The 12,397-nt window shown below is 37.8% G+C and overlaps 1 protein-coding gene across 1 annotated transcript; it reads left to right on the forward strand.

The window, feature by feature from the left end:
• Nucleotides 1–3,218: 3,218 nt before the first annotated feature.
• Nucleotides 3,219–6,093, forward strand: LOC103941420 (pentatricopeptide repeat-containing protein At2g18940, chloroplastic-like). Its single transcript, XM_048591964.1, has one exon. The coding sequence runs from the start codon at nt 3,373–3,375 to the stop codon at nt 5,896–5,898; it is 2,526 nt and encodes an 841-aa protein (XP_048447921.1). The 5' UTR covers nt 3,219–3,372; the 3' UTR covers nt 5,899–6,093.
• Nucleotides 6,094–12,397: the final 6,304 nt, after the last annotated feature.

Below are 12,397 nucleotides of genomic sequence, written 5' to 3' on the forward strand. Positions count from 1 at the left end.
AACTCTGACGTCGCTAGTAGGCAGATGAATGTTGTTGTTAGCCTAATAAAGTTTGATTCAAAATCCAACTCAAAACATACCCCACCCATTATGGGTTTATCACTAGTAGGTGAATGATTTTTCGTACGATTTTCGTCAATGATGAATTTGAACTATATTATTGTTAACCTCATTGTAAGGCTAAGCACATGTTCGAACCTTGCAAACTTAACTGCTCATTTCCTTACCAAAAATATCTGGACCAACAAAGCAAACTCTGACGTCACTAGTAGGCAGTTGAATGTTGTTGTTAGCCTAATAAAGTTTGATTCAAAATCCAACTCAAAACATACCCCACCCATTATGGGTTTATCACTGGTAGGTGAATGATTTTTCGTACGATTTTCGTCAATGATGAATTTGAACTATATTATTGTTAACCTCATTGTAAGGCTAAGCACATGTTCGAACATTGCAAACTCAACTGCTCATTTCCTTACCAAAAATATCTGGACCAACAAAGCAAACTCTAATGTCGCTAGTAGGCAGTTGAATGTTGTTGGTAGCCTAATAAAGTTTGATTCAAAATCCAACTCAAAACATACCCCACCCATTATGGGTTTATCACTGGTAGGTGAATGATTTTTCGTACGATTTTCATCAATGATGAATTTGAACTATATTATTGTTAACCTCATTGTAAGGCTAAGCACATGTTCGAACCTTGCAAACTCAACTGCTCATTTCCTTACCAAAAATATCTGGACCAACAAAGCAAACTCTGACGTCGCTAGTAGGCAGTTGAATGTTGTTGTTAGCCTAATAAAGTTTGATTCAAAATCCAACTCAAAACATACCCCACCCATTATGGGTTTATCACTGGTAGGTGAATGATTTTTCGTACGATTTTCGTCAATGATGAATTTGAACTATATTATGGTTAACCGCATTATAAGGCTAAGCACATGTTCAAACCTTGCAAACTTAACTGCTCATTTCCTTACCAAAAACATCTGGACCAACAAAGCAAACTCTGATGTCGCTAGTAGGTAGTTGAATGTTGTTGTTAGCCTAATAAAGTTTGATTCAAAATCCAACTCAAAACATACCCCACCCATTATGGGTTTATCACTGGTAGGTGAATGATTTTTCGTACGATTTTCGTCAATGATGAATTTGAACTATATTATTGTTAACCCCATTGTAAGGCTAAACACATTCCCTTTTCCTCAGTATAGATAATATTGTTTGTTAAAAGAAAATAAAATAAATTACTGAGACATTATGTTTAATTATTTTGGTTGAAGACGATATGATTATAATATGACATTATTTGTTAAAAAATAATTTCTTGCAGATGTAATTTTGAACAAATTATATTTAGCTTCTTTGGCTAGAGATGTTAGTGTCATATCGATTCTAAAGTCCAAGCTCAAACGTTTGCGCTGACGTTTTTGCCAGACGCATGCGCCACACAAGCTGAGATCCAAGAGTGGCACGACATATTCTGTTGCATAAGTCCTACCACAATGGTTGTCAGGACACGTGTGCAAGTCTCAGAAGTCACTTCAAATTATCACACTTTAATTCAACGGTACTATTATTTTCCATAATAATGATTTTTAAAAAACAAATTGAAAAAAATCATAATAATAAGAAATAATAAAATTTCGAACCCCTTCTTTGGTTTTTTTTTTGTTTTCAAAAAATCCTAAGGTTGTTTTTTTTTTTTTTATTACTTCCCACACCAAAACTCAATAAACTCAAAACAATCTTTTATATCCTTATTTCTTTACATTCTTATTTCATTTTCTACATTGTTTGTGCTTATAAAATTGACATCTCTAGTCGAAGGTGGAGTCAAAACCGAAACCGCATGGTCGACCACGGAAACCTACTTGAAAATTTAATAATTTTTATGGACAAAGACACGTGCATAATCATAATCATCTATTCTAAATTAATCTCATCCATTAAATAATTATTAAATAATTGAATTATACGTCAAAAATAAAATAATTGATTGTCACAATGGGGATAGATTGTGAATAGTAAGTGCGATGTTAGTCAACTATTTAAGTGAATGGTAGCTACCATAACTTCATTCCTAAATCTTAATCCACCTTTAGAGCATCTCCATTCTTCTGAAAAGTTAGGACTCAAATCTTATATTTAAGTTTAGATGAGGCAAATTATCTCTCATGCATCGGAGGATCTAGAATTTGAATCTTGATATTGGAGATGCTTACTTTTTTCTTAGGAAATTATTGCAGTTTGATGATATGATAACCCGTTCCAAATTTTACGTTTTTATTTTATTTTAAAAGTGTGAATTTACGAAAATACTCTAGAGGCAAAGATTTTGACTTACGTTGACCATTGTCTAGAGAGACGTATGACTTATTCTTTTAACATATTCTCGTAGTACTTGTTGGTGTGAATGCATAGGCGAAAACCGTTTGCGAGTCCGGATTGTAACGGTATAGTTGTAGACGTTTGAAAATGGTTATTTAAAGTTTAGTTATAAATTATTTGAATTCCCACCTTATGGGAAAGTAGCCAATGGCACAAATAGGAAGGAACCAATTAAAATTAGAGGGAGAGGGTGAGACCCAATCAGAAAAAAAAGAAAAAAAAAAAAAATTGGGAAAGCTTCCCGTGCACCCGTGCCCAACCCTGTGTGACCACCCATTTTCCAAGGCTGATTTTGGCCAACTCCGATGGAGTTTTTCGACGCCGCCACCACCATCTTGAAGCTCTCATTCCCCTATACAAAACTCACCCGAGAACCACCTTAATTAATCATTAGTTAGTTCCAAATTCCATTAGGCATTGGACATAACTTTCCATTAGTTCATTAACTTACTTTTATTAGCCAAGTCTCAAACACTAAGGCTAATAGTGCCGAATTATGTTTTTTTTTTTTTTTTTTTTTTTGGTTATGTTGTTGTTGGTAGTTTTGGTTGAGTCACTTGGTTGTTCGTTTGATCAAACTTATGCTAGCGGTTGAGTTAGTTCGTCTTGTCCAATTTTATCCAAATTCCAGCTCATACTTCTTAAAAATGAAGTTAAAAGTGATATCTTAGGGTGTGAATATGGTAACCTTTGACCTTTTGAAGCCCAATCTTTTCCCCAATATCATCTTCAATAGAGACCAGTCATTTCTCACATCCCGCTCCCTCTGTGTCTGTTATACAAAATCAATCTTCCAATCCAACACCCCCTTCCATAAAAACAAACGTCTTTCTTGTATCAAAACCCACGCAGAAATGCACTCGTTATCTCTCGCCTCCACCAAATCCAATCTCCTCTGTTCCCTCTCCAACTCCTCACCCCATATAGCTTCGTCTCCTCCACTGTAACAAAACCGAGACATCCCATTTCTCTGAAACAATGGAAGGTACTCTCTTTCCATCTCGACCTCTGTATCCCATCCCATCAAACAGACCAACGCAGCCAAACCCTCCTGTGAAATTCAATTCAACGATGCTGCCACCGCCTCCTCAGTCGCCAGCTCCGCCGTTTCCTATAGACTCCCTCCTCCAGCACCTCCTGAGCCTCTCCTCGCCGCCCAACACTCCCCACAAGCTCAAACCCTTAAACCCACCTCACCAAACCAATGGCAGTCTCCTTTCTCTTCAAATTTCGGCGGATTCGACCTCCAAACAGCATCAAATGAAGAAACCCACTTCAGTTTTAGTCCCAAATTTCGAGGACGATCGAGAGCTGCTGAAATCAGGAGATGGGGTTCTCGACTTTTTGACTATAAAGGGTAAGTTGATGTTCAATTCCATTGTAGAGCAGCCTTTGCATGGTTTGGACCATTACTTTGGTTCTGTGAAGTTTGAGTTACTTGAAGTTGATTTGATTAGTTTGTTGAAAGCATTAGACCTTTCTGGCAATTGGGAAAGAGCCTTTTTGTTGTTTGAATGGATTCTGTCCAACTTAAGCTCTGAAAATTTAAAATTAAATGGCCAGATGATTGAGCTAATGGTTAGAATTCTTGGGAGAGAGTCGCAGCATACGATTGCATCGAAGCTGTTTGATGTAATTCCCGTAGAAGAATACACGCTGGATGTCCGAGCTTACACGACGATCCTTCATGCGCACTCTCGTACTGGTAAGTACGAAAGTGCAATTGACTTGTTTGACAAAATGGTGGAAATTGGAATCTCACCAACTTTGGTCACTTACAATGTCATGCTTGATGTTTATGGGAAGATGGGTCGATCTTGGGATAAGATTTTAGGCCTCTTGGATGAGATGAGGGGCAAGGGATTTGAATTTGATGAGTTCACTTGTAGTACGGTGATATCTGCCTGTGGAAGAGAGGGTTTGTTGAATGAAGCAAATGAATTCTTTATTGGATTAAAGTCACAAGGGTATGTACCCGGAACTGTAACCTATAATGCGCTGTTACAAGTTTTTGGCAAGGCAGGGGTATTTACAGAAGCCTTGAGCATATTAAAAGAAATGGAGGATAATAATTGCCCACCTGATGCTGTTACTTACAATGAGCTTGTGGCAGCTTATGTGAGGGCAGGATTCTCCGAGGAAGGTGCATCTGTCATAGAGATGATGACCCAAAAAGGAACAATGCCAAATGCTGTTACGTACACAACTGTGATAAATGCATACGGTAAAGCCGGAAAGGAGGAGGAGGCTCTAAGGTTGTTCAACCATATGAAGGCAACAGGTTGTGTACCTAATGTTTGCACATACAATGCTGTTCTCGGAATGCTGGGAAAGAAGTCACTGCCCGAGGAGATGATAAAGTTACTTTGTGAAATGAAGTCAAGTGGATGTGCCCCAAACCGTATTACATGGAACACAATGCTTGCCATGTGCGGTGATAAGGGTAGGCACAAGTATGTGAACCAGGTATTTCGAGAAATGAAGAATTGTGGTTTTGAGCCTGACAGAGACACATTCAATACCTTGATCAGCGCATATGGACGGTGTGGATCAGAAATAGATGCTGCACAGATGTACGATGAGATGATCAAAGCAGGATTTACTCCATGCGTTACAACTTACAATGCACTTCTAAATGCTCTGGCACGGCGAGGGGACTGGAGAGCAGCAGAAGCTGTTATGCTAGACATGAGAAATAAGGGCTTCAAGCCTAATGAAACCTCGTATTCATTGATGATCAACTGTTATGCTAAAGGAGGGAATGTCAAGGGGATTGAGAGAATTGAGAGAGAAATTTATGGCGGTTATATTTTTCCCAGCTGGATTCTTTTGAGAACGCTTATTCTTGCAAATTTCAAGTGTAGAGCACTGGACGGCATGGAGAGGGCATTCCATCAATTGCAGGACATCGGATACAAACCTGACTTGGTTGTATTCAACTCCATGCTTTCAATTTTTGCTAGAAACAACATGTATGATCGGGCCAATGACATGTTGTACATGATTCGTGAAAATGGCCTTCAGCCAGATCTCATAACTTACAACAGCTTGATGGACATGTACGCCAGAAAGGGAGAGTGCTGGAAAGCAGAAGAAATCCTCATGGCCCTACAAAATTCTGGTGGGAAACCAGACCTTGTCTCGTATAACACAGTCATCAAAGGGTTTTGCAGGCAAGGGCACATGCAGGAGGCCATAAGAATTCTCTCGGAGATGACAACTAGAGGAATTCGGCCGTGTATTTTCACCTACAATACTTTCATCACAGGCTATGCAGGGCAGGGAATGTTCTCAGAAATAGATGAAGTGATTAGCTATATGACTCAGAACAATTGCAGGCCGAATGAGCTGAGCTACAAGATTGCGGTCGATGGTTATTGTAAAGCGAGAAAATATAAAGAAGCCATGGACTTTCTGTCCAAGATTAAGGAGATTGATAGTTCGATTGATGATCAATATGTGCAAAGACTTGCTTCTCGCATTCGGGGCAATTTGGATTCATGAATTATTGACTGTTCACTGTCGGTTTCTTTTTGCTCTTTTTGTAATAGCACCTGCATATATAGGGTTTCCAGCGAATGTAATTGTAAAAGAATGTAACATTCAGCTATTTGGCTGTCCTATAGAGACCTTTGTTACTTTGTTGTTGGGTATTGTTGTGAATTTGTTAATGTAAGGAACGGTGCTTTCGTTGTGACAGCAAGCGTTTGTAAATAGACATGTACACCAAATTGACCTATTTCCGAGTTTGAAACCATTTATAATTGGTTTTACTTATCAATACATATTCGATAAACATCGTAATTCTTAGTGCCAAAAATTCAAATGAAAGAGTTCAACCGTTGAATGATCAATGAAGAGTATAATTCCAACTGATTGAAAACAAATCATACCGTTGATAAGTTGTCGGGGTGGTTCGGGTCGGGATCCCATACAAAACTCACTACCCGAATCCCAAACCGATCCCTTTTAGACCGGATTTCCAAAAACCAAAACTGAATAGAAATTTAGGTCTTTCTGAATTTTGGGATTCTTGAAATTTTTTCGGGATTTTTGTACTGTTGAGCAAAAAAAAATCCAAAAAATTCAGAAGACGACATGTAGATTTTTTCTCAAGAAAGATAAGATTGCCCTCATTAAATGGGCAAAGCGCTCAAATACTCACACGTGCAGCTTAGCATCCCTAAAGATCTAACTACTTCTGCTCAAAGCTCCCCACTCGTGGCATGAAAAAGTCAAAGGCATTAAAGATAAAATTAATTACTAAATCATATATTTAATACATTTCCAATTGAAAATCAACTTCATCAAGTAAAGAACCCCTATCATAATCAATCATGGATACTTCCATCATTATCCCAATATATTATATCCTAATTAATATCTTAGGAATATTCTTTTCTCAGTCAATCAACGGATGACCCATCTTGTTCAATAAGATGCCGCCATGTGTAGGCAAAACACTAACCCCATGGCCAGCCACCTCCTCCTATACATGCCTCTATCTCTACCAAATTTTGGTAAGTTTTTTGTTACATATACAAGCCCTAAACACTCACTCTTTTGAAAAAAAACTAACTTAGGAATTAGAGGCCCATTGGTCAAACCCCCTCCTGTAGGTGTGTGAAGCTTTGGTCTTTGATCAAAGGTGTTGATTGTTTTATAAGTACAAATTCGTCAAGACTAATGACGACATATTTTTGGTACAACAGGCACAGTTTGGGATGTTACACTCAAGTTCTTTATATTCCAAAGATGGACATATGAATGAAAGAATTAGATATGGTTTTGCTTGATTTTACCTTTTTTAGGGTTGGACTTTCACACATCAAGTAGACGGAGTCAGGTTTCCAGAATGAAAGACGTAGAGATTATAACATGTGAAGAGGGAAAGACGATGTAGTAGATCTTGGCCTCTAAAATTTAAGTTGGGTTCAAATTTGTGGAAAAGATTTCACCAGGCATTGGGAGACAGTAGAAGCAACATGTTTGGTAGGAAGGCAATGGAGGTGCTCAAGGATTCGGGTTTGGAGCAGTGAGGAAATGGCAGAGATTTGGGTTTTGATTTTGGGGCTCGAAAGTCAGTTGATTGAGAAGGAAAGAGAATCAGAGAAGGTATGGTGTTGTGTGGTGGCTAGCCAGAGTCGACATTCGGAGAAGGTGGATGGAGGGGAGGCGGTGTCAAGGTGTAGAGTGATGAGATTGAGTTGAGAGGGTTCAACTATGAGAGAATGACGAGAGACAGAGAAAATGATGAGAGACTGAGAGAGATGAGACTGAATTGGACGGTTGAGATTAAATTTCAACCAATCCGACAATCCTGAAAACTAATTAAAAATTAAATACATACATATATATATATATGTATGTATGTATAATTTATATTTCAGTACGGTTTGGGATTACTGAAAGAAGGCATGTGGGATTCCGAATCCTGTATCGAACTTTTCAAGATCGGTTCAGTTTCGAGTACCGAACAGTGCAAGATATTTGGTTTAGACGTTTTCAATTCGGTTTCAAGACTTTTCGGTTAGGTTTAGAATTTTTGGTTAGGTTTAGGAATCCAAAATATTTGGTATGGTTCTAGATTACCAAACAAAGGCATGTGGGATTCCGAATCCCGTACCAAACATTTCAAGGTCAGTTCAGTTTCGGGTACCGAACGGTTCATGATTTTTGGTTCAGGACGTTTTCGGTTCGGTTTTGGGAATTTTGTGGTTAGGTTTGGGACTTTTGGTATTTTTTCCACAACTAATAAGATGTATCAAATAAATCTTCTAGAGGGAACTGTTTGATTGAAATTTCTACCGCAGATCAAGGAAAGGTTAATTTTGATTGAAGTCGTCATTAATCATTAAGTACAAATGGTTATTTCTTAGTATAAGGGTGATGGTTTGAAAGATAGTAACATGGAGTCAATGGTAAGGCGCAATCAATATTGGTGTCTAAAAGTGTGCATATTAATAAGACAACATACTAATAACGGTTGGAATAATCAAGAGTATTTAGGGTTGGATACTCAAAAAGACATCCACACTAGAAGCACTAAAAATCCCACATCGAAGGATCAAGTGGGAGATGAATGAATAAAGTGATCCATGTGATAGTGCTTTCATATTGGAATATATGATTGTTGGCCAAGAGACATGACTCTTGAAAAAGAGGCATTGGTTCAGTGAAAAGTACTTTGCTTCGCTACTTAGTACTACAGTCTAGTGGTATTTTTCTTCATTGGTAAGTGAGAGGTCTTAAGTTTGATTCTCGACTACAGTTTGTTGATATTTTTCTTCATTGGTAAGTGAGAAGTCTTAGGTTCGATTCTCACCAAAGGCGAATTTAAACCACATTATTGCAACCCATTGTGAGGCTTAGCCCCAATCCCCCATCCTCTTAGCGAGATAATATCATTTGTTTAAAAAACAAAAAGAGATACTTTGCTTCAATATGTGAACCAAATGTATAAAGAAATAAAACCCTTGAATAAAAGGTTACACCTTTGTTGACCCAAAAAATTACAAAGCCTATGTGGCACGCATGCTGAGTAACTATGAGCTAACTACGTCCTTGTGAATACAGGTGTGCCAACTTGTGATCGAGCTCAGTTGGCCCAGTAGAATAGATGTGGTGATGGTGGTGTCAAATTCACCACTGAATTTTGCACTTAAGCGATTATGACTGAGGATAAAACATGTCTCAGTCTTGGGTTTTAGAACATGAAAACAAGGTTTCCTAGTTCACTGTGAAGTTCAGGATCTCTTACAGTAGGTTCGGTTGCCTCAGCTATATTCGTGAGAATATTGGTGCGCCAAATTGGTATCAAGCTATCAAGGCACATGTACTCAAGGAAGATGATCGTTTTTATGGTGAACGTGGTTCGGCTGTCTAAATGCTTGAACTGCAAAATTCACTTGAGACTAACCAATTATAGAACACTTCACTTCATTGGGAATCTAATGAGGTGACCTCTTTGGGCGAAAGAATTAAGAAGTTTTCGTCTGTTTGGATAGGTAAACAACAAACCTAGAAGAAGAGCTGTTTACTTTTCCAAACTAAGGTGTTTCTATGTTGTTTGATTCCACGGCGCCATTGCTGTTTACTAATCCAAACTAAAGGTGTCACAGTTATCAACACAATGTTGCTTACTTATCTAAACTGAAGATGTGTTGATAAAAGGGTTGTCCATGTACCAGTATAAGAATCACCAGCTACCACAACCCCTGCTTCCTCAGGTGGAACTCCAGGTTGAGGAGTATAATAAGTCAATTTATAATCTTTAACACCAGTTTTGAATACAACACTTGCTTTGGTCTCTATTTGTGGTGACATAAGTCCCTCCCTACAACTAGGCAATCCAATTGGAGTAGTACTAGAAATGGCAATCCATTAAAAAAACACCGATGTTGAGATCCGCTAAAACAAGGTGATATCCAAAAGGAACTACCGAATAACTTACTAAAATTGATATGATTGCTATGGATGGAACGAATATCCCTCATAGATGGAAATTTTTTTTCTTTGAAAAGTAGTTTTGTCCCATCTGCTAAAGCTTGAAGAACTCCCAAAGGGCCGGCATATTCAGGTCCAATACGTTGTTGTATCCTTGCCGATATTTCTCTTTCTAACTAGACAATTACCAGTACGCCTATTGTGATTCCCACTACAAGAGTCAAAATAGGAACAAGTACCCACAAAATTCCATAAACCTCTTTTAAAAATTCTAATCTAGAAAAAGAATCGATATCTTGTACTTCCGGTGTATCAATTAAGAGGATTATGACTCCTAATATTTAATATATCTCCTAATACTTTATTTTGGAATTGAATAAACAAAACACTATAAAGAGAATATTCATTGAAGGAAGGTATAAATGGGCCAAACAACAATTTTAGGAAAAAGATCTTTTAGATCTCCTTCCCTTTTTTTTTTTATTTTTTTTCAATTCCCTAATATCATATCGTAAACTGAAGATGTGTTGATAAAAGGGTTAATATTGTTAGTGTTTTTCTCAAGGGTGTGATAAGAGTTTTTCATAGAATGAAAGTTTTCGCATAGTACGTTTGAATTGTTTATTGAGTTGAAGGGGACTTTCATGTTGCAGAACCTCTCCTATATATGGGGATGGTTTTCATTATAAACAGGTCCGTTAAGGTAGAGTCCTGATAGGATTGTATCACTCGGCATTATTGAATATTCTTTCTTTTTCCCCTTTCATCCCTTCTTTAGCCAAACGGCGTTAGGGAATATTCCGTCCAAAAAGTGGAAAATATACCTGATGCCGTTAGTATATTCTGTCAAAGTTGACGAAATATTCCTTGTCTTCTCCGGTGAGTCTCGCTGGTCATCGCCGTCCGCTGCCGTCAGCGCCACCGTCTGCAACTCAAAGTCTCGCCGGAAATTGGAAAATTTTCAAAACTTCATATCTTCTTCATTACTCAACTAAAATCCATGAATTTTGTACCAAAATGAAGCTTACAACAAGTAGAACAAAACCTTACCACTTTCAAGCCCTTAAATTCACGGAATCTCACCGGAGAAACCACGAAATTTCGGCCAAACCTACTACTCACCACTCCTGGCCTTCCCAACGTACAATTTCTTCCAAAATGCTTCTTCAAGCTTCGCGAGAGTATTCTAAAGCTTCCTATGACCTTAGAAACTTCTAAAAACCCCACGATGACGTGTGCATGAACAGTGCACAAAATCGGGGTTCCCTGGTTCTTGGGTTTTCAAGGGTTTCACATCCAACCAACACCACCAATCGACTCCTGAGCTCGAAGGGAGTCCAAAAACACCAACAATGGTCACGATCCGTGACAAAAATGATTGAATGGAAGCTCATTCGTACGAGTTGTAAGGAAAATGGAATGAAGTCCGAGAGAGAAGAGAGAGAGTTATGGGAGTGTGTGGTATGTGTGTGTGTTTCTTGTAAAGTCAACCACCAAAAACAACTAAACAACACAACAAAATGGCAAATACCCACCAAGGGCAAAATCGTCATTTCACACCTACGGTTCAAATAATTTGGGACCAGCTGTCTGACTAGGGGTGGGCACAGTGTGGTTCGGTGCGATTCCACCCTCAAACAAAACCAGAACCGGGAAATATCAACGGTTCGATTCGGTGTGGTTCCACTTAAATTTATTAAAACCATACGATTCAGTTCACACTGGTTCCAGTTTGGTTCATACCGGTTTACGATTCTGAATACTAAATCATTTGAATACCAAAATAATGGTATTCAAAGTTTATGTTTTTTTTTTGTTTTTTGCATGTTAGCATTGAAATACAACTTCTCAAATGGTTATACAAAGTTATAAACAAAACATATCCTTTTCAAATACTAAATCAAAGGGTAAATTACAAAAAACTACCTCAACTATTGAGTCATCCACAGTTTCATACCTCATCTTTAAAAAGTTTCAATGTCATACCTTATCTTACAAATTTGTTGTAATGTTCTACCTCTGTTACGTTGTCTATAAATTCCTCTGTTATATTCTGGGTCCCACCCTTTCCACATATGAACTTCCATATTGGTTTCTGAAACACGTGGATCATCTAAAAGGATGACATGTGTATATTACAATAAAAAATTTCAAATTAAAAAAATAAAATAAAATATTTAAAAAAATTTAAAAATTAAAAAAAAAATTTGCCTCGTAAATCATGCAATTCGAATTGAAGCCTGAAGCCCCAACAGTGCAAATTCCATTTCAGTTTCGTTCCAGTTCCCAAATCAAAGAACCCTAACCCTAATTTCATATCACCCGTCCCAAATCACTGCCCAAATTCAAGGACCCATCATTGACATCTTTCTCCAAGGGACAAACAGGTAACATAATCCTTTAATCCTTTAATCCTTTAATCCTTTAATCCTTTAATGATTTTATATTTTGTTCTAGGCATCCACATCAACATAAGGGAGAGCATCATCATCAGGTGAAGCTACACCTACAAAGAGGACAAGGAAAAATAAGGTAAAAACCTAATCCTCTCATTTGT

The sequence above is a fragment of a genome, unplaced genomic scaffold (assembly GCF_019419815.1).
Source record: "Pyrus x bretschneideri cultivar Hongxiangsu unplaced genomic scaffold, Pyrus_bretschneideri_v1 Contig36, whole genome shotgun sequence".
Lineage (NCBI taxonomy): Eukaryota > Viridiplantae > Streptophyta > Magnoliopsida > Rosales > Rosaceae > Pyrus > Pyrus x bretschneideri.